Genomic DNA, 22,635 nt, shown 5'->3' on the forward strand with positions numbered 1-22,635 from the left:
CTGTCCTGCTACTTATCACCATAGATCCCAGCTTTTGGAAGGGTGACTGAGCTAGGTGATTTCTGAGGTCCTGTAACTTGGTCATTTATTCACACATGCAATTAATATTTTTTTTACCAGAAACTGTTCAAGGACCTGGGGATACAGCATAAACAAGCAAAAAACCCCAAAACAACATGCACACTCACACACACAGACAAAAATCTCTGCATACAAATACAGAAAATATTTTGTACAGGATATACAATATAAAAAATTAAAAATTAAATATGAAAATATCAGTATATAGCTTGTCAGTTTTTTCATATACCCTTCATCTAAGTACCCATTAACTCCCACCCTCCTTCCCAGCCCTCTCCCCAAGCTTAAAGTATCAGAAACTAGAAAATTCTATTTCAGTTTGTGTGCCATGCCCTCTCACGCGTCAAGGCTTATTCGAAGCTGGAAATCCAGGAAAGTGGGCGGGGCCTTGGAAGTTTCTGAAGGTGGAAGGAGAGACGGCGGAACTTGTGTGCGGTAGCTGTGGTTCTCGGTGGGAAGCCAATTCTGAGGACCGGTAGTGGAGAGCTCTGGAGCTTGTTTCCGGCCACCTCAGCGGGAATCGGAGACGCGAGCAGCTGGGTCCTTGGGAACTGAGGTAGAGGTATAACTGTTGTCGCGGCGGAGCAAGTCAAGACGCACCTACGGCCGTCCGGGCCAGTGTTGAGTTTCCGTAGCCGTGAAGATGGTGTTGCTTACGATGATCGCCCGAGTGGCGGACGGGCTCCCGTTGGCCGCCTCGATGCAGGAGGACGAACAGGTGAGCTACTAGATCCCCGGGACCCCAAGTTCCTGTCAGAGCGCTGTGCTCTCAGCACCGGATTCCTCCTTAGGACGCGGGAGACCCTTGTGGCCTCCCAGGCGTTTCTGACCCCTCTGAAGTGCTTTTCCTCTTTTGGCAGTGGAGAAGACTACCTGTTAGAATAAATCTTTCCTGAAGGCGGAGGTAGATTTTTGTGTTACCTGTTTCTTTTTAGAAGAACTCTCTGGAGAAAGGATAGGTTTGGCTGATTGTGATCATCCAGTGTTCTGTAATTCTTTAGGAGCTTTGTTAAAATTCAAGATTTCTGTTTTTTAATTTTTATTTTTTTGCTGTTAATAAAGCTGACTGACAGGTCCTGGGAAAAATCAGCTCCTAAGTTAAGTCCTCTTTCCGTAGCACCTGATCCTTGACCTAGTTTACTGACATCTAGTGAAAGCAGATGAGGTAATATTGCCACATGTATGCACCTGCTTGAAGTTCAGTACAGTACCTTCTTTCAAAGTTATGCCCAATTTCCACCTCCAATAAGCCTTACTAAATTTCTGTTGTTGGAATTATAACCCTTGTGTTATATTCCTGTAATGCTTTGTACCTTTATTTTACAATTTTGCCTTTGTCTTTCCAAGTTTCCTAGCAGGCAAATGAGAAACCTTAGTCATCTATGTGTTTCCCATAGCTTTTACAATAGCAGCTTTGTGCTAGTAGGTGCTCAAAAATGTATTCCGTTGATTGAAAAAAACAAAACAAAACCTCTAGATAGCTTGAGAGGAAGAGGCTTTGTGCCTTAAAATCACAAGGCAAATTTCTGGTGTGAGACAAGTTCCTGGAGCAAGGTCAGGAAGTTCCTGAAGAAAGGAGGCTGAGAATGAAATTTATATAATTTATTTAAAGTGTTCAACTTTATTTTACTTTCTCATACAACCCAAATAATGTAATTTAAAAAAACAAAACAAAAACCTCAAGGCCTAAAATAAGATGAATATTTTGCACATTTTTTTGAACTTTTCATTCATATATTCATGAAAAAAAAAACACCTCATTAAACACATCAGATGTGCCAAGCATGGTGTTAATGCAGGGGTTTGGGGAACATAGTCCCTACTTTCATGGAGCTTACAGTTTAGTGGAGAAACCATATAACTAACAATTATAATGTAGTATAACTGCTATGGAATAGGAAGAAGTTTCTGTGGTTGAACATGGACAAGGTATCTAAATTGATTTTTGGACCTCAGGAAAGTGTTCCCAGAAGAAATGACATCTAAGCCAACAGTAGTGTCTCCTAATTAGGAAAGCTTCTATTTGGTTATATGCCTTTTTAGGTTTGATTTGGAAATATGTTTACTTTTACTTCTAGGAGAGTAATGATACAGATTGTGAAGCTGCTAAGTTGCTTCGCAGGTCATGCTAAGTGAAATATTTTCTATTTATTCCACAAGACAAAGTCTAAGTTGAGATAAAATTTGAAAAATATAGCATACCCTGAATTTTCAATTGTGAAATATTTTTCTCTTGTCCAATGTTAAACATTTTCCAGGACTGTGCAGGAGTGAAATTGTTAAAATGAATGCAGGAACATGATTTGAAACAAGGGAGATGGTGTGGGGGAAATTTTCCTTGAAGAATATGTAGTTTGATTAAGAAATAGTTTTCCCAAGGGGACAGAAATCTGGTCAGTTTTCCAACTATTGCTTTGAATTCCAATGTGGGCAAAGAGTATAAATTGGATTTGAAATTCCATATATCAGTAGGCTCTTATTCTCTGCCTTCATACTTTATTGAAAAAATTAGTTGATTTATTACTGTGTGTTTCTTAATTCCAAACTAGGTATCAGTTTACCAAGATGGGTTGCTTTGTTTAATTGACAAGGAAAGATATTTTACACAAAAATATTTTTGTGATTGTAATTCCATAGTGATTTCCTTTAGGAATTTTGACTTTGAATGGTAACGTCTTTCCAAAACTTTTAATATCTGCAAAAATATGAATCTTTGACTTATTTTTACTATTATAATAGTATACAGAACATTTATACAGTGCCTACTACATACCAACCATTGTGTTAAACCTGTTAAATGCATGATTTCATTCAATCTACATACCAACTATTAGGATAGGTACTATTATTATCCCCATTTATAGATAAGGAATCTCTGAGGCTAAGGGAGCATAGGTCTCTTGCTTAAAGTCGCACAGCTAATAAGTAGCACAACAGAATTTTTCACCAGGGTTCCTCCCTGCCTCCTTTTTTTCCCTTCCTTCCTTCCCTGTTAACCTACAACCACTATGTTAGTTCCAGGTACATAACATAGTGATTTGATAGTTCTGTCATCAGGGTTTTTTAACTTCGGCACTGTTGACATTTTGGAATGGATAATTCTTTGTTGTGGGAAAACTGTCCTGTACATTGTAGGATGTCTAGCAGCATCCTTGGCCTCTACACCTTATATGCCAATAGCACTACCACCACCTTCCGTCTAGTTGTGACAACCAAAAATATTTCCTGACATTGCTGCATGTCACCTGAGGGGAGGAGGGGCAAAAATCACCCCTGGTTGAGAACCACTGTTTTGGTTTAAAAAAAATTTTTTTTAATTAAGATACAGTTGATTCACAATATTAATATAAGTTTGAGATGTACAACATAGTGATTCACAATTTTTAAAGGTTATACTCCTTTATAGTTATACACGTTTATAATTACTATAAAATATTGGCTGTATTCCCTGTGCTGTACAATATATCCTTGTAGCTTATTTATTTTATACATAGTAGTTTGTACCTCTTAATCCCCTACCCCTATCATGCCCCTCTTCCCTTCCCTCTCCCCACTGGTAACCACTAGTTTGTTCTTTTTAATCAATGTCTGTTTGATTCTACACTACAGGCTTAGTACCTAACTGCTTCACTTGTTCTAAGACATTTTAATAATGTATTTACTTCTTAGGAGTCTGGAAATAACTTTTTAAGAAATGGATATCTTGATCAAATAGTTTTATAGTTAAGTACCCTAATTGTCCAGGCCAAATAATTCAATGTATTCTTTCAGTTATTTACGTTGATAACAGATACCATATCTTAGGTGGTTACTAGATGCTAGTCCTTGTACAAACTGTCTTCTTACTGGAGATGAACAATTATTCAAATAATACAATAGAGCATTAAAAAAAAGATACAGAGTATCTTATGCACTGTTTCCTCTGTGCTATAACTAGAAATGTAGGCCTAAGACAGGTAGACAGATGAACTTTTCTTTTCCAACCTAGACTCTCTGATATTCTATCTATTTCTTCCTTTCTGATGTATTTCTCCTTTTTAGATGTTTGCAATTTCTTTATCTACCTTTCTGTTCTACCTCAAAATGAACCATGTTTCTTAAGGTGTTAGATATAACTGAGTACAGGGCAGGGAACTCCCAAGAAGCAGATAGTCTTTTGTACAGTTAAACTGGCGCACTCGCCCAATCATTGAGGGTTGATTAATCACCTTACTGCTATTGCTGTTAGAAGAAAATGGTTGGTTCTTGGTGCCCCTGGCCTTTGATCAGTAGAGTTCAACAGGAATTTACAAATGATAAGAGCTTAGCTAAACATTCTTATAAAGGCAAAAGATGGCATTTGATACAACTACTTGTTCAGCAGTCATAGGTGACAGCAATAAAAAGGATTGTGGTTGTGTGGCAATTTACTACCCTGCACCTCCTGCATTTTGTATACAGAACCACATCCTAAATATACTGATGATCTCAAATTAGTTTCAGAATTTGTGTAGACATTCACATCTACTTCATTATTGGATTGCTAACAGCTGTCTTCCATTATACTGTGTATAAGTTTCATCAAGTCTGTTCTAGATGAAGTAGAAAACAGAATTAGGACATCTAATCTAACTATTTTTAGATAGACTGGCTGACTGTGAGCCCTTTGTGACTGTAATCTTAAAAGTGAACCTAGGGTTTATCTGTAAAGCCATGATTATGTTGTTATGTGAGATCTAGATCAGAGCTGCCATATGGTTTCTTGAGCATTTCCTATGAATTAGATTTAATATTAAATAGTAAGATATCACCTAGAAGGTGGATCTGCCATTACTGAAGCAATTTTAATTATACAGGTGATATAGCATGCTTAGGAGCAGGGGCTTCAGAGCTAGCCTGCCTGGGTTCAAATCCTAGCCCCTCCCCTTATTGGCCCCAAGTCCTAATATTACACAGTAAATAGGAATGGATGAATGAATAATATTCCCATTATAAAATTAATTTCTGATTATTGTAGAAAATTCAGTAAATATGTACAAATAAAAGGACCAAAAAGTTAATGGTGATTTTTTTTTTTTTACCATTAAAAGTAGTGGTAAAATTAAGTAATCCCTACTTAAATTATATCCACTTGATGTCTAACCTTAATCTTTGTGTGTGTTTAAAATCAAATAATGGGTAATACTGTAATACTGTTCCACCTAATTTTTTTCACTTAGTGTATAATGAATATCTTCTCATATCATTAATATTATACAACATCATTTTAATGGCTCTGTAGTATTCCATTATATAAATATATACCATATGTTATTTTTTTAAATGTCTTAATTGGAGTATAATTGCTTTACAATGTTGTGTTAGAAGATGTGGAATTGTTGGATAAAACATTATGCAAATTTTTAAAATTTCTAATACATATTGTCAAAATAACTACCAGAAAGATTGTGCCAGCATCGTGTTCCCAGGAATGGTAATGCCAACTGAACCAGCAGTGTAAAATGTTGGTTGACGTGCTGTAATTCCTATGTAGGTATGTCCCCAGTGTTATACATTGGCAGTCACTGCTTTGTTCATTGTAAATTCCTGAAATTGTAGCATGCTTTTGGCCGTAGTTTCTTGTAGTTCGTACAGTTGTTAGTCTCTTTCTTTCAGATTGCAGTAATATTTACAGTGCCTCTTATAAAGTCAAAGGATTTGTGCTAATCTTCATTTCACTGACAGTTTTTTGCCATTTCTTTTTTTTTTTAATTGAAGTGTAGTTGGTTTACTATATTATATTAGTTTCACACTTAGAATATAGTGATTCAATATTTTTATAGATTATACTTCATTTTAAAGTTGTTATAAAATATTGGCTATATGCTCTGATATATAGCCACACAATATATCCATGTAGCTTTTTTTTTTAAGAAGCTTTTTTTTTTTTAAATTAATTAATTTATGTATTTATTTTTGGCTGTGTTGGGTCTTCGTTTCTGTGTGAGGTCTTTCTCTAGTTGTGGCAAGCGGGGGCCACTCTTCATCGCGGTGCGCGGGCCTCTCACCATCGCGGCCTCTCTTGTTGCGGAGCACAGGTTCCAGACGCTCAGGCTCAGTAATTGTGGCTCACGGGCCCAGTTGCTCCGCGGCATGTGGGAATCTTCCCAGACCAAGGCTCGAACCCATGTCCCCTGCATTAGCAGGCAGATTCGCAACCACTGTGCCACCAGGGAAGCCCCTCCATGTAGCTTTTTTATTTTATACATTGTAGTTTGTACCTCTTAATCCCCCCTACTGCTGTCTTGCCCCTCTTCCCTCCCCTCTCCTTACTGGTAGCCACTAGTTTGTTCTCTATATCTGCGAGTCTGTTTCTGATTTGTTATATTCATTCATTTGTTTTATTTTCTAGATTCCACCTATAAGTGATAACATACAGTATTTGTCTTTCTCTGACTTATTTCACTAAACATAATACCCTCTAGGTTCATCCATGTTGTTGCAAATGGTAGAATTTCATTCTTTTTATTTGCCATGTATTTATTTAACTAGTTCCTTTAAGGTGCTCACCTGCCTTTAGCTGTCAAAAAACTTATAGGGCTTCCCCGGTGGCGCAGTGGATGGTAGTCCGCCTGCCGATGAGGGGGACGCGGGTTCGAGCCCTGGTCTGGGAGGATCCCACATGCCGCGGAGCGGCTAAGCCCGTGAGCCACAATTACTGAGCCTGCGCGTCTGGAGCCTGTGCTCCGCAACGAGAGAGGCCGCGATGGTGAGAGGCCCGCGCGCCGCGATGAGGAGTGGCCCCCGCTTGCCGCAACTGGAGAAAGCCCTCGCACAGAAACGAAGACCCAACACAGCCATAAATTAAAAAAAAAAAAAAACAACTTATAATTAACATTTATGGTTGTGGTTATTTTATGAATACCTCTGAGACACTGATTTAATTGATTTGGGGGTGGAGATTGGGCAGGAGCAGTTTTTTAAAGATTTCTAGGTGATTCTAGTGTGAAGCCTAGGTTGAAAATCATTGGTCTATGTTGGTATTATTTCTTGGCACTTTAGTAGTGTCTCCCACTTTGTTTGCATCCCTTTAATCTACTGTTGTGAGGTCAGATATCTTCGGAATGCCACATAACAACATTGGTGAAGCCAACAGATTGACCAGTACCACTCAAATTTAGGAACATAGGATATTGTGCACTAGTTCAAAGCATGTGATGGTATTCACTCTCCCCAACTGGCTGGCCAGTCATGAGAAAAACAATATATAGATTAGCAATACTGTTTAATATGATAATGTTAATATACATTATAATGTGAATTATTACAAAGTATTGTTAATATATAACAATATACATATACATGTTAATGTAGGAGTATTTCTCAAGTGAACAGCCTTATAACAAATCGTTGCCATAAAAACAGTGTTAAACTACAAATCGATACTTCTAGTGGTCTCTGCCTAACTCCCCTGGTTCACCTCATGCTTATTTACTTCCTTATTTATATTGAAATTTCCAGTTCACTATTTTTTTTTATTTTATCTTATTTTGAGTTATAATTGACATATAACATTATATTAGTTTCAGATGTGCAACATAATGATTCAATATTTGTAGACACTGTGAAATGATCGCCACAATAAGTCTAGTTACCCTCCATCATGAAAAAATAGTTACAAAAATTTTTATTCTTTTTTCTTCTTGTGATGAGGACATTTAAGTTTTACTGTCTTAACAACTTTCAAATAATTCAATACAGTATTATTAACTATATTCACTATGCTGTACATTATATCCTCATGACTTATTTTATAACTGGAAGTTTGTGCTTTTTGATTCCCTTCACCCATTTCACCCACTCCCCCACCCACCTCCCCTCTGGCAGTCACCAGTCCATTCTCTATCTATGAGCTTGTTTTTTGAGCAGGATTCCAGTCTTTTTTAATGGCTGAATAGTATTTCATTGTGTGTATATACCACATCTTCTTTATCCATTTATCTGTTGATGAACACTTAGATTATTTCCATATCTTGGCTATTGTAAATAATGCTGCAGTGAGCATAGGATGCATATATCTTTTTAAATTAGTGTTTCATTTTCTTCAGATAAATACCCAGAAGTGGAATTGCTGGATCATGTAGTAGTTCTATTTTTAACTTTTTGAGGAACCTCCATACTGTTTTCCATTGTGGCTGCACCCATTTACATTCCCACCGACAGTTCACAAGGGTTCCCTTTTCTCCACATCCTCACCAACACTTGTTATTTCTTGTCTTTTTGATAATAGCCATTCTAACAGGAGTGACAATGAGGATATCTCACTGTGGTTTTGATTTGCATTTCCAGTTCACTATTTTAAATATAGCTTAGAATCCTATACTTGTACATTTGTTTATCTGCCAGTTACACGATTTTATCATTGCTTCCTTGACTGATTTTACTCTCAGCTCAGTGGTTCACTATCTGGAATTTTAAGTTTCACTTTGTACTTTCTCATAGTTATACCGTAGGTCCAGTCCCTGGGAGAACCCTGTGTAAACACTTTTCTATTTAAACATTGAGTTATTAAACATCTACCAAGGAGAGACAGTGTTATATCTTTCAATTCAAACTAAATAATCCAAAATAAAATAATTCCTTCCCACCACATGGCAAAAGTTATTTGTTTGTTTCCCCCAGTATGTGGATGAATAGATAATGTATATTTGCTTCCCATTCTTCATGCACTTCTTTTCCATTTTGGATCTAGTAGGTTATTGAGGTATGATTTTCTCCTTTTGAAATGACATTGCTGTTTCCCCCAGTAGACTTCTTCCTCTCTTTAAAAAATATTGTAAAATCCTTTAGAAATTGTTTAGGAAAATATTGCCTATAACTCTATCATCCAAATGTTAATTATTTTCATTTTTATATGAACATATCCCTTGCTACCCAGACTTTTGCTATCCAAACTCAGGAACCAAATAGGTTTATTTAGTAAAGGATATTTGACTTTCCAATCTTTGTCCTTGCTCTTATTCATTTTTACCTAATTGCAGTTATAGTGTTCATAATAATTTGCAGTCATGGGTGCACACAGTTTTGCTTAAATGCTCAATACTGTAACCCTTCATGGAAGATTTTGCTTGATATTTCAGCACAAAAATGAGATGATTCATTCAGTCTGTTGTTCCCAGGACTTTCCCCTGAGTATGGAACATGTTGTACAGTTCTGTGCCAGTAACTGTGCAAGTGAAATGGGTTAGGAGGAGGGCACTGACCTATTAGTGGAAAGAACACTGGATTGAAAGAGTGCCTTAAGGAGTACACTTTTGCTTTTTTAGCAAATAACTATTGTGACTTTGTTGAAAAACTCGGGATTTGGTCCTCCTTTTTTCTCTAAAATAGGCCACTTTTATTTTGTTAAAATAAATCTTACTAACCTGTAAATGAAGGACCGTATTCACATAATGTCCTCAAAATATGATGCTTCTCACAAATTGGTACTGCTTTTTTGGTGGAAAATTCTTAAATGAAGGTGTCTTCTTTCAGTCTGGCCGGGACCTTCAACAGTACCAGAGTCAGGCTAAGCAACTCTTTCGAAAGTTGAATGAACAGTCCCCTACCAGATGCACCTTGGAAGCTGGTGCCATGACTTTTCAGTGAGTATAGTCCTGATTTCTTTGTGATTATTTAAATATGAAATACAGTAAATACAAGTAACACCTGATAAGAATGGTAACTTTTTTAAAAGTAAAGGTAACTTTAAAAATATAGTCACTCCATGGAAGCAACTTTCCTGACTCTAATTCTGCAAAACTGAAATCTTGGTTTCTTTATTCAATTTCCATACAATAATTCAACCTGTTATCCTGTGTCTAGTAAATGCTATACATATCATGCAGTAATAGGTAACTTTTGCTTTGGGAGCTTCTTGGAGCCAGACACATGTAGGTTAGTACCCTTGCTCAAACATTTACTGACAGTGTAACCTTGAGCAACTCACATGTCCTTCTCTGGGCCTCAGTTTCCTCTATAAAATAGGGAATCATAGTTTTGTGAGGATTATGAGAGAATCCATGTGTATCACTTAACATCTTGTCTGGCACATAGAGAATAGTCAATAAGTGTTAGTTATTATTTAGAAAAAAGAAAATTATAAAAGATAATTTAAGAGCATCTAATCAGTGGTTATAGACAATGCATACAGCTGAGAGAGGGATCAAAGGGACTTTATTGGATTTCAAATTATCTACACAAATAATTGGTATTAAATGTTTAATACATGTCAAGTTTGAAGGTGATAAAACAGGAAGGATTAAACAAGAAAAGAGAGGGCAAGAAGATCAAGTGAAAATAAAAAGGAATAAGCTAAATAATCCTTACTATGTTAGGAACGCAGATACTAAGATAATATAGGCCTGGGAAGAATCTGCTCTGTTTAACTCAGACAAACCCTCTACTCATCAAGAACAAGCAAACAAGTATAAAGAATCAAAACCAAAACAAAACCCTGGCCTATTGGTTAAGAAAGTAGTGAATATTAAGTTTTGTAAGGTATTTCAACATCCAAAAATATTAGAGGCACTTAATTATATAGTATTTTTATCTCTACCATGGGTTAGGAACAAAAAAGATCTAGAAAAGATCTCATGGAATTGAAAAGAGATTTTCTTCTGCTTGGTTCTTTATAATCTCATCTCTTCCTTTATTTCCATCCAAGAACTATTTATTAAAGATTTATTCTTTGTCAGACAGTGTATTAAGTCTCACCTGTAATGTTTTAGCTTATCCTCTTATTAGCAGAGAGAGACACATACACAAACAACTATACTGTAATACCTTAGGACAAGAAGTGCTGTAGAGCAGAGAGAAGGAAGCAATAAATTCCCATTTATAGAGAGTAAGTTTCAGGAAAGGGGAAAGAGGGAGGGAGAATAGAGAGAAATTCCACAGAAAAAATTATAGTAGAATTGAGCATATGAAAATGAACAAAGTTTCTCCGGGTACATAAAAGAATATTATAGTTAGAAAAAAACAATAAAAGCAGAAGTCCACGAGCATGTGAAAGAACCTAGCTTATTGGAGAACAACATGTTGTTTGGTGTGTTAGGATATATGATGGAAAGCAGCCTACACTTGTTTTGGAGGGCTCCAAATAGTATACCAAGGTGTATGATTTTATTTTATAGGTATTACGGAACCTCTAGAGTTTTTAAGCAATATCATATTTACTTTGTAGGAATAAAGCTAGTGGTTTAGAAGATGGTCTAGACTGAAGGCAAGGAGACTGGTTAATTTAGGTGCCCAAGCAAGAAATAGGACAGCAGTATTATTGTTATTGTTATTATTGTTGTTGTTGTTATTATTATTATTTTAAAGGGCATGAGAGATCATATAATATAATAGACTATAAACTATGCTCTGTGGAGTCATAGGATGCCTTAGGAGCCACATAGAAAGGGCAGGGGTAGGGGTATGTGTAATGCTTTGGGCCCTTAAACTCCTACTTAAGCTAAAGAACTTCTGATTTTATTTGCTGTACATATTAGTCTTCTGGATATAATTTTTGCTGAAATAAAGAGTACTATGGCTAAAAAGTTTGAATACCACTGAGTAACCCAACCTCTTTCCAAAACTATCTCAGACATGTAGTCATATAGCCTCTTCCAGACTGCCAGGGAGCTCACTCTCACAGGAGGAGTCAGTTCTGTTATTGAACAATTTGCAGTCAATACAGAGTTCTCCTATCCTGGAAATTCGAGAATATTATTAGTCCTGAGATTATTTTCTGTACCCAGTAAATATTGTGACATTAACTTCCAACTTTTAAGTATCCACAAAAATTTCCAGTTCTACTATTTTTCTTACAGCTGGAAGAAATTTAAATGTGTATATACTTGTTTACCACACATAATCAAAGGGTAGATGGAGTCACAACTCTGAGTTTTCAAGAGAAAGTCTTAGGTAGTAAGATATTTTAGTTGAAGAATTATGTAATGAATAAATATGTCTAAATACTCCTTTTGGAATGTACTTCTAATAATGGGAAGATGTTTGCTTTCTGATTCCAGTGATTTGTGGTTTGAAATTGACTCTCTGATTTAGTTAGCCTCAAATGGCTTGGGCTAGAATATTTTCAAAACTTTGTATAGGGAATTCCCTGGCGGTCCAGTGGTTAAGACTACACACTTTCACTGCGAAGGGCCCAGGTTCAGTCCCTGGATGGGGAACTAAGATCCCACAAGCTGTGTGGCATGGCCAAAAAAAAAAGGTTTGTATGGCACTGAGAGTCTATTTCAGATTGTTGGAGGTATTGTTAATCTACAAACAACTTTTTCTTGCTTTTTTTTGTCTCTGCAGCTACATTATTGAACAGGGGGTGTGTTATTTGGTTCTGTGTGAAGCTGCCTTCCCTAAAAAGTTGGCTTTTGCCTACCTAGAAGATTTACATTCAGAGTTTGATGAACAGCATGGGAAGAAGGTGCCAACTGTGTCTAGACCCTATTCCTTTATTGAGTTCGGTAAGTTTTTGCGCCTCACCTCTCTATCAAGGGAGTAGTTGATATGCAGAAGCTATTGATATAATTTTGACACTTTTTTTTTTTATGCTTACCTACTGAAGTTTTGGATTCTCCCTCCTAATCCATGTCTTTTGTCCTTTTGAATGAATGAGGCTTCCTTCTCATAAGTAATTTTCTCTGGTCTTTTGATTTTTTCCTCATAGAACTTGTTGCCCTTTGCTCTTTTTTGTTATTTAGTTTGATTCTTCATTAGGGTAAAAAACTGTGTCTAAAGATCTAGATTGACATGTAATAACTGAGTTCTTTTTTCCCCCAACCCAACCTCCTCACCTCCCCCGCCACACACACACTCACATACTCACAGTGAGACTTGTTTTATGGAAATCAGAATTTGGAAATCAGAAGGAATGGTGAACGAGATCCTCTAATTTAAGTACTAGAGGATATATGGTATTGGGGCATAACATTTACTACATGCAGAACTAGTGAGCATGGGTGTCCATATTTGTATAAGAATTATAGAAAGACTCATTACTGGTCAGATCTGGTAAAGTATCTGATGGCAATAGATCAAAGGAAATGGCCTTTAAGTAGAGGAAGTGAGAACAAGTATGATTAGACTACATCACTGACATTTTTAGTTAAAAAAGAAATGGGTTTTACTATCTCTGAATTTCTGAAGTGTTTCGAGTTTGCTAGATAAATGGGTCCTCTTGCTTTTTAGAAATAAAGAAAATCTAGCAGAGCATTCCAGTGTTTCAAAAATATAAACTCTCCAAGTGCTTAAGTTTTATAATGTCTGGTTTTGCAAATTTTATTTTTGTAGACAATAGCGGTTCAGTAAACCCAATAAAAAAATAAGACTGCTGTATCAAGGTCACACAGGAAATAGTTGGTATACTCAAATTAGCTTAAAGGATTATATACAGAGATATGAATGGGTTATAGATGAGCTGTAAGGTACAGTAACCTGAGACCAGTAGCATTGTCATTGTTATCATCCCTGAGCCTGAATGGATAAGAGAAAGCAGTTTCTGGAACTAGGAAGGAGAAAATTACAGAAAAGGCCCATTTGAGAGGAGCAGTAACTTTTGGTGGAGGTATACTGCCAGCCCAAGATGACTTCTCAGGGAGGAGCGAGGGGAATAAATACTTTGACATCACTATCCACTCCCCTTCTTCCGTACTCTTGGGGCTCCCCCACTGGCTGAACCTAACCGGAAGCTAGAGGGCAAGGAACCCATTGATGTAATCCATGCAGATCAGCTTCCTGCAGGCAGAAAGCAGGCCCAGAAGGGTGGAGAGGAGATCTAGAGGCAAATGAAGGGTATGCAGCACACACATCTTAAGATTTTTGCTAAAAGTTGAAAAGTTGAAAATATAATCTTTAATAATCATTCTTTTCATAGTTTTGCGTTATATAGCCATTGGCAAAAATGAATGAGCATGCAGTTTTGTAGTAGTATTTTGGGAAACGCCTGTCCCACTGTTACTCATTCAAGAGGTTGGTTAATCACGGACAGTTGCAGATCCAGGACTAAACTCAGAATTTACTCTTTCCTACTTCTTTGATGGACATGAAAGAAGTTGTTAACAGTCACTTTTCTTCATCATTCTAGATACCTACATTCAGAAAACCAAGAAGCTTTACATTGACAGTCGTGCTCGGAGAAACCTAGGCTCCATCAACACTGAATTGCAAGATGTGCAGAGGATCATGGTGGCCAATATTGAAGAAGTGCTACAACGGGGAGAAGCACTCTCAGGTCTCTAAAAGCAGTATGAATCTTATGAATAAGTGGCTCTTATTCCGTAGGGAAGGATAGCTTATTTGGGAGTGCCTTTTATGCTGTCAGATTCTATCTAGTACTGTTAAGAATTAATCTTTCAAAAATGGATTACATTGCAAGCTTCCAATATGATATATGTTTCTTCCTAGTGTGGTTAGTTTCTATTGAGTTGGAACAATGTAGTCTCATTCCATATCAGAAGCAATTACTGTTTCCAAGATATTTACAAAATTGAATCAATATTTACAGAAACACATAAGTTAAGGGAAATGAAAAGAAGAATGAGAGGAAATTGTCAAAGATTTATTGCAGTAGTTTCCTGAGTAGCCACTTTAGGAGACTTTACTGCCGCCAGGTCAAATGTTATAAAATGCCATTTTCATCAAGGCATTCCTCTGCTGAAAAACTTTTAAAACCTGTGACTACAAGATAAGGTCTAGTCTCATCTCAACTTACTTTTCACTCATTCAGTCATTATTAATTGCGTACTTGTAATGTGCAAGGCACTGTGTTCTCTATAGTGGAAGATAAGGAGATTGCAAACGTCTCTCATTCTCCCTAGTTCACAAACATTCTGCCTCACAGGTCAGTGTCCTTATCATCCTGGACCTTCTTTAGGATCTAGATAAGAACTGCCTCTTCAAAGAAGCCTTACCTGATCCTTATGTCCCACAATGCATTAATCCTTTTGTCCTTCAAATTCTTAAAGCACTTACATATGTAATGTTTTTTAGCACATAATGTGTTATGTGTATGTGTGTGTACTAATTTACCTAAAAATATATATGTTTACCTAATGCTTAAATGTTACCTAAATATTTAATGTGAGCATATACTTTTTAAAAGTAGTATTTATGTGTTTCATATCTATTTCATATACTTCTTTTATTTCTTTCACAGTAATCATCACAAGTAGTTGCCTTAATGTGTATTTTTTGAATTCAGCCTTGTTACATATTCATGAATAATGGGTTTCCCTTTATTATGAATTGCAGATTTTAACCTTTATGTTTGTAGTCAGCAGTTGTCCCAGCATATAGCTTCAAACTCTTTAAACATGAAATTTTGGATGAGTGAGTCTGTGTAAATTTTCATCATTACAGACTCACAGGTTCTACTTGGGATAAAGTAAACCAGAATAGGAATTTTTCTTAAATCCAAAATTTATATACTGGTCAATTTATCGAAAGTGTAACGGATTTTCTTCCAGTGCTTTGCTGATTGCTACAAAGCTGATATGCTGATTAAAAAAGAAGTACAGTTCTACCCTTAAATAACTTCATGTGATTGGGAAGATAAGAAAGATTGTCACAGAGTAATTTATAGATAGTATAAGGGAACAAACATCAATTGAACACTTACATTGTGCTAGGCGATATGGTAGGGGGACTTTACATATATCTTATTTATTCTTTAGAGTAATCCCATGTGAAGTGGGTGGTATCAAACCAGTTTCACAGATAAAGAAGCAAAGACTCAGAAAAGTAGCTTACTATAAAAGTTACACTGCTAGTACCTGGCAGAATTTGTTGGCTTATGGAGTCCTTGTCCATCCTCAGTGAAAGATAGTTTTAAATCATTATATATACATGTGTAGACAATAAGAGCTATAAAAATGTAGAAGGAAGTAGATAAATGAACAGGAAAGATTTCTTGAGTTTTGATAGATCAGGAAGGAGTGAAGAGTGGTATTTTAAGAGGAAGAAAAAGCATATGCTGAACAGAGCATATATGAAGACAGTGGAAAGATTAGCCCACCTCAAAAAATGTTTTCTTCCTCTTTAAGCTTCTGTATAATAAGAATCCATCTTTTACGCCTTTTTCTCTTTCTAAGTTTTAAAGTTTTAGAGCTAATCAACTTTGCATTTATGACCCAAGAATAGTTCCTGTGGGTTCTTTTAGCAAGATCAAATTATGCCTTTTTTACTGCCTAAATATACCTGTTTCTTTTAAGCCATAGGTTTTATTTTTTATTCAAAGGTGTCACCCTATTAGACTGTAAATTCCACAAATATAGGGATCATGTACGTTTTGATCATAATTGTATCCTCTAGCACTTCTCTTGGTGCCCATAACATGAATATTTGCTAAATGACTTCTCCAAGCAATAGCTTTGTCTTTATGATACTATGTGTTTCCAAATGTTCCAGTGTAAAGGAATTCTCTTAACTATTAATTATTTCATATGACCTAATATTTATTTCTTTGCCCACTTATTCTCAGCAGATTGAGATTCATGTAGCAAATATATATTTATTGATTTTTCACTGTATTTTTCACTGACTGTATGCCAGATCATGTTCTAGGCACTGGGAATATAGTAATAAACACAGTAGTAGTTAAAAACCTCTGTCCAATGGATTGTACCTTCTAGTAGATTGGCTGGAAAGATTCCTTGCAGCATTGTCATGGCTATTTCTCATCCCTTAACTGTTTTTTTGCACTAGGTGCTTTTCTTACAGGACAAGTTCTAATTTGGAAATGGCTGGCATGCCTGTGTTATTAAGTAATGCCACATTTCTCAATCAAAACCAGTCTCTATTAAGCAACTCCAAATATTCCAAAAGCATTCTCCAAGGAAGAACAAATAAATTCAGATTGCAAAATAGTTTTTCAAAATTTTAAAGAAGTAAAAAGTTTGATTAGAATTTATTTATGCCAAACTGAGAGTTTGTTTTCATTATTAAAAATATGCCATATATTTTAAGCCCAGTCTAGCTTGTGTATATCTGACTATTTCTCTAAGTGCTCAGTTAACAATTAAAAGAAGATACTGACATTACAAATGTCCTTATAGGAAAAAAGAAAAACTTTGCCTAAGATTCTAAAAAGCTTAATTTAGTAGATATTGGTGGTTTTCTAGCACCTGTGATTGTATTTTCATTATAATACAGCTTTCCTATATCTGTTAAAATATAATTTCTGATAGCTTTATCTTCATAATAATAGTCTTTACTATGTGGAAAGTCTTAGAAATTTGGTAGCAGTCACCACTGAGATATAGCTTAATACTCATTGTCTGGTTCTTTGAATTTTCTGGTTACCTGCATCTTTTATCTTACCTGGATTATCATTTGTCAAAATATGAGCAAATATGATTTAGACCATTAAGAGATTATGAAGATAGTTATGGTCAGCTAACATTTGTCAAGTGTGTACTGTATGTAGGCATTGTGCTCACTTTACAGGCATCCTATGGTATGTTTATTGTTACTATATAATCCCTATTTTTATAGACAAAAGAAGCTGGGTCTTAGAGAGGCTGAGTTGACCAATACCACATGACTGATACAGCTGAGATTTGAACCAGGGTCTGAGGCCAGAGCCTGCATACAGCCTCAAGAATTTGAACATAAATTGATCTGATAATTTTAAAATGCATTGTAGATTTTACAGTGCTTCAGGATCATGAGTTAATCAGTGTATGCAACCTTACCCTTAAAATAAAAATGATAATTTAAGCTTCATGGTTTGAAAAAGTGCCACTCATTTTGGTTATTTTTATGTCTTAATGCATTTGATAAAATACTTTAAGGGACTAATTGATGTTATCCTTTCTTCCTTTTTGACAGCATTGGATTCGAAGGCTAACAATTTGTCCAGTCTGTCCAAGAAATACCGCCAGGATGCGAAGTACTTGAACATGCGTTCCACTTACGCCAAACTTGCAGCAGTAGCTGTATTTTTCATCATGTTAATAGTGTATGTGAGATTCTGGTGGCTGTGAAGTAGTGAATCCAGTCACTGGCAAGGGAGAACCTAGAACCCAGCAGGTGTATGTTTTCAGGAAGCTGAGCTCACAGAGATGCGTATTAGAATCCAAGTGGAACTTCTGCCTCTAAAGACCTTGCAAGGAAAGACATGTCCTGAAAATGAAAGATTACGCCTCATTTAATGAAGCTTAGCCCTATGTAGAAAGTGTCTTTTGGGGCAGAGGCTTTCTCTGGGTGCTAAGCCATGTATGTTAGGGAACAGTAGATTGTTTTATTTGTTTTTTTCCCTCCCTGTGTTTTATATTTTTAAAACAGCACTGACTGGGCATTCTCATCTCTAATGGAGCCGTCAGTGAGATTTGGCTTAACCAACCTGTGCTAGCAACAGTCTGAAATCCCTTCAGAGAAGGCAGCCCTTTGGAAAGGTTTTGGACTCTGTTTAATCAACATTCCGTTTGTTGGTGACACTTGTGATTTTTCAGGAATCTGAGTTGTTGATGGCCTTTTAAATAAGACTCCAGTATGTGAAGGTTAATTGCTGTGCTGCAAGAGATCCTGTCTATTGGCCCCTGTAGGATGTTAACCTTTGTTGTTTTCCATTTATGATGTTTTGCTTATTGCACAATTGCTTTAGGGTTAAATGAATTATATTGATGCCTCGAAATTATAGCACTCCGTGATTAAGAAGCTAAAATGTTCTCTGTCATTTACTCCTTAAAAGACTTAAATGTTTTGTTTGGGACATTCTTAATTTTATTTTTCTGCATCTGGTTTATATTAATCTAAGAGTGAATATAGCATACTGATAGCCAGAGGCCCCTGACTTAGTGACAAAGAGAGGCCAGCTCATGACTACAGCTTTGTCCTGCCCCTTTCTCACTTTTTCTCCACTACGATTTTCCCCACTCTTCCTCCTGCCACAATTTGCCAACATTTTTTAAATTCCTCTATGTCCAGTAGTTTCATGTGCCTCTCAGGATATCCTCAAATATCAAAATGGAAAATATTCAGTTGCGTAGTTAATTAAATTGAAATTTTTCAGAGCAACTACTCAAACTACTAAACACATTTATCTGAGAAAATCTGAGAGCACCTTGTATCTGCTTCAGTTATGTAATTCTCTGAGAATGTTCTAGAAATAGGTAACTCATTTACAATAGCTTCTATTAACAAATAAAAGTACCTATGATTTTTCCCTTTTTTGCTCAGGGATAATGGGGATTTCCTTTTACCTTCTGAGGTAGAATTTTTTAAATGGGGAGAATAGGCCTTTTAAATATTGTCACAAGGGTCTACAATATAACCTGTAATTCCTACACATACTGCAAACATTTCTTTAAATTGTACAGGAAAATGAGCCTACTTCTTAAAATCTTTGGAAAGAACTTTAACCAGTAAGCAATTTTATAACTCAGGATCATCAAACCTACTGTTCTGATTCCTGATAGAGAAAAAAATTCTATTTCTTTAAAACAAGGCAAGGAGAAATGCTTATTTTATTCCTGATAATTTACAGAACTAGAATAAAATTTTTTTCTTTCCATTTTGGACCTATGTCTGCCAATTGGAGTTTTGTGCATGAAATAAGAAGTTACTTTTTATAGAGAATAAGTGCTTTGAAGTCCCTAAAAGGCTTATCCTAAGTAATGATATTGGTAATAAAAGCCTTTGAAAGGCTGAAAACCTAAGTAGTGGTACCATAGCATTTGGTACTTCTGTAGGAGTGGAGAATGGCAGCTCGTTGAGAGTTGCATGCTGCAACCAAGTAGTCAGCAATGAAATAAATACTTCTAGAATGTTCCCTTTAGTGTGAAGTTTTGTTATCTAGTTAATTTACGTGCACATCTTCTATAGATACACTTCTGCCTAAACTCAGTGGGTTAATTAAGCAATGAGTTGGGGTGGGGGCTGATAAACAAAGGGATAAGAAAGTAGTTTAAGATTATGATGGTAGAAAATGAGAGAACAGGACTGTCATAATATGACTCCTACTTCTGTTCTTTATTGGAGGAAGTGGGAAGATCTGACTAGATGAAATGAACCAGCAACCAAACAGGTATCTAAAATAGAATGTGATAAATACTGTTCAGGGTTATCGGGGGCACATTAGAAAAGGACACCTAATTTACTGTGGGAAGGGGTGTGGTAAGAGAAGGAGAGTGGGATTTCCCAGGCAGAGTCATGAGTTAAAAGAGTAAGGCCCATTTGGGGGATCATATAGCTTGGTTCAACTTAACTCATAGGGTAAGTATAGGCAACTGAGACTTGAGGAAGAAGAAGTAGACGGTACACTGTCATGCAAGTCATTCAGACTATACTAACATCAGTGGCAAGAGATGGCATCAGATTTATAATTTCAAATGATCATTCTGGCCATGCTATAAAAGATATATTAGGAAAAAGCCTGAAAGTAGGGAGATGAAACTAAGGAGCCATCAGAGTAGAATGAGACATAGACAGGTTTCAGGTGATTTTCAAGAAAGGAAAAATCCCACATACTGAAATATTTACACGATGCTTTCTTTGTTAGGAGCTTATTTTAATGCTCATGTTGACATTTTGAAGTAAATACTGTTCACACCATGTGAATGAAGAAACGTTACCACACTGAGGCACTGAAGAGTTGAGTAATTTATCCAGAGATGCAGAGCTAGCAAGTGATGGAGCTAAGATTTGAACCTAGACAGTTTGACTCCAGAGTCTGTGCTTTTCTCCACCATACCATACCACCAAGAGGTCAAATCAAACAAGTACCACAAAATGTATTTTGAATTTAACAATTAGGAGCGTAATCATACAAGCAGAGTAATTCCAGAGCAGTAGAGACACAAGTCAGATTCCAGTGGGTTGAGGATTGTGTGAACCACTAGGAAGTAAAGACGTTGAACTGCTCTTTAGAAGTAGCTTTTTTGGTTATGACGCTGAACTTCATAACATGTTTTAATTAAGAAATCTCACAAATGTTAACATAGCAATATTTGGCACATTGTACATACATCTGTTCATTGAAATGTCCAACTGGTTCTTATGCTTTTTGGAAAACCTTTGAAAATCTGGTGAAAGGCATGTGCCTTTACCCCAGAACAATGTTCATGTGTACATGTATACCAAGTATCACATACTATGTCAGGGTTTTCAAGAACTCTATAAAGCCTGTTCATGACCTGGTGGTCCATGATCCCCAGCTAAGAACTCCAAATATAGAGGATGTGGAACTCAAAGCAAAGAATCCGGAAGCCTTGAAAACTGTACAGCTGAGGTGAACTAGAAAAATTCTACAGTTTGAACTAACTTTGTGGATGAGATTCATTCTTAAAAAATTGCGTAAAAAAATTCTATCAAATATTTTTGGATCTTGTTCTACAGAAAAAAAATATTTGGTCCAGTTCCTCAAAATCAAAATCAAGGATTTAAAATTTTTTATTTCTACTTTTATCAGTAGGAAGTCTTGCAAAAGCAAGTTAAGAAGGCAAATGGATAATCATTTCTTCATACATAGTATTTAATAATACATGTATGAGAACACATCTCAATTTAAATTCCCATCTTATTGGGAGTTTTCATGACCTAAGGGCTTGAGTGTTGGTGGACACACAATTAAGACTTTTAGTTAGTGTATTCAGCAGAACTGACTGAGCCCCACCTTGTTGTCTTTTTAGACAGCTCAGCAAAAAGGCAAAGAACAGTGGTTGTAAAGATGTTACTACTGTAAATGCACATTAACTAATTGGACCAAATAAATAGCTTGTACTTTTTAAAAGTCCCAAAGAAAAATTTATAGCATGTGTGACATAGTTTGAGGTAGAAGGGGCAAATTGAGTCTCACATCCTATTAATGATGACAGACAGGGTTGACCCAACAGTATAAAACTGTCTTGAGCAATTTAATCACTCCATTCTAATAAAGTTTATTTCAAGTGCTGTAACTGAATCCATGTCTTAGATTAGAAAAATTGTTGGAAATTTGACTTCCGTATACTAGTCAAAACTGGACTAACCTTCTATAACCTTCATTAATTGAGCATATGTGTTAGTCATTTTACATGTATTATTACAGTCCTCATAACCGTTTTCCCAGCTTGCCCAAGGTCACATAGCAAGTTGAAGTACTTGGGTTCAAATCCAGGACTGCTAGACACCCAACCACTACATATACTGTTTATTCCTAAATTATGATGTAGAAGTGTTTGTCCTAAGCACTATTTCACTTTGTCCTGTCAAGTTATTTGCTTTTGTTTTTGTTTTTTTTTTGGAAAAGGTTGGCTTTTAAAAAATACTATTTCATTTTATTACTTCCATCTCTTTTTCATTTACTTATCTGTCATTTCTCCCTTTATTTTTTAATATTTTTTGCTCTCGGGTTCTTGTTTGCCTTTTCTCATTCTTGGTTTGTAACACATTTTTTAAAAACTTTATTTTCTATTGGAGTACAGTTGATTAACAATGTTGTGTTAGTTTCAGGTGTACAACAAAGTGATTTGGTTATACATATAAATGTATCTATTCTTTTTCAAATTTTTTTACCAATTAGGTAGTTACAGAATATTGAGCAGAGTTCCATGTGCTATACTGTAGGTCCCCATTGGT

General features: G+C 36.0%; 1 protein-coding gene across 2 annotated transcripts; it reads left to right on the forward strand.

Moving 5' to 3' along the window:
* The first annotated feature begins 538 nt into the window (after positions 1 to 538).
* SEC22B (SEC22 homolog B, vesicle trafficking protein) lies at positions 539 to 19,849 on the forward strand. 2 transcript variants are annotated; one of them, XM_082460377.1, is made up of 5 exons: positions 539 to 799; positions 9,574 to 9,683; positions 12,385 to 12,545; positions 14,165 to 14,311; positions 17,572 to 17,800. In XM_082460377.1, exons 1-5 carry the CDS (start codon positions 725 to 727, stop codon positions 17,604 to 17,606), a joined length of 528 nt encoding a protein of 175 aa, XP_082316503.1. In that variant the 5' UTR covers positions 539 to 724; the 3' UTR covers positions 17,607 to 17,800. The 2 variants fall into 2 exon arrangements, with proteins under 2 accessions (XP_082316503.1, XP_082316502.1); XM_082460376.1 differs by lacking the exon at positions 17,572 to 17,800 and adding an exon at positions 17,908 to 19,849 and having other exon boundaries at positions 551 to 799.
* Positions 19,850 to 22,635: the final 2,786 nt, after the last annotated feature.

Source organism: Balaenoptera physalus (genome assembly GCF_965194825.1).
Source record: "Balaenoptera physalus genome assembly, chromosome: 1".
Taxonomy (NCBI): domain Eukaryota; kingdom Metazoa; phylum Chordata; class Mammalia; order Artiodactyla; family Balaenopteridae; genus Balaenoptera; species Balaenoptera physalus.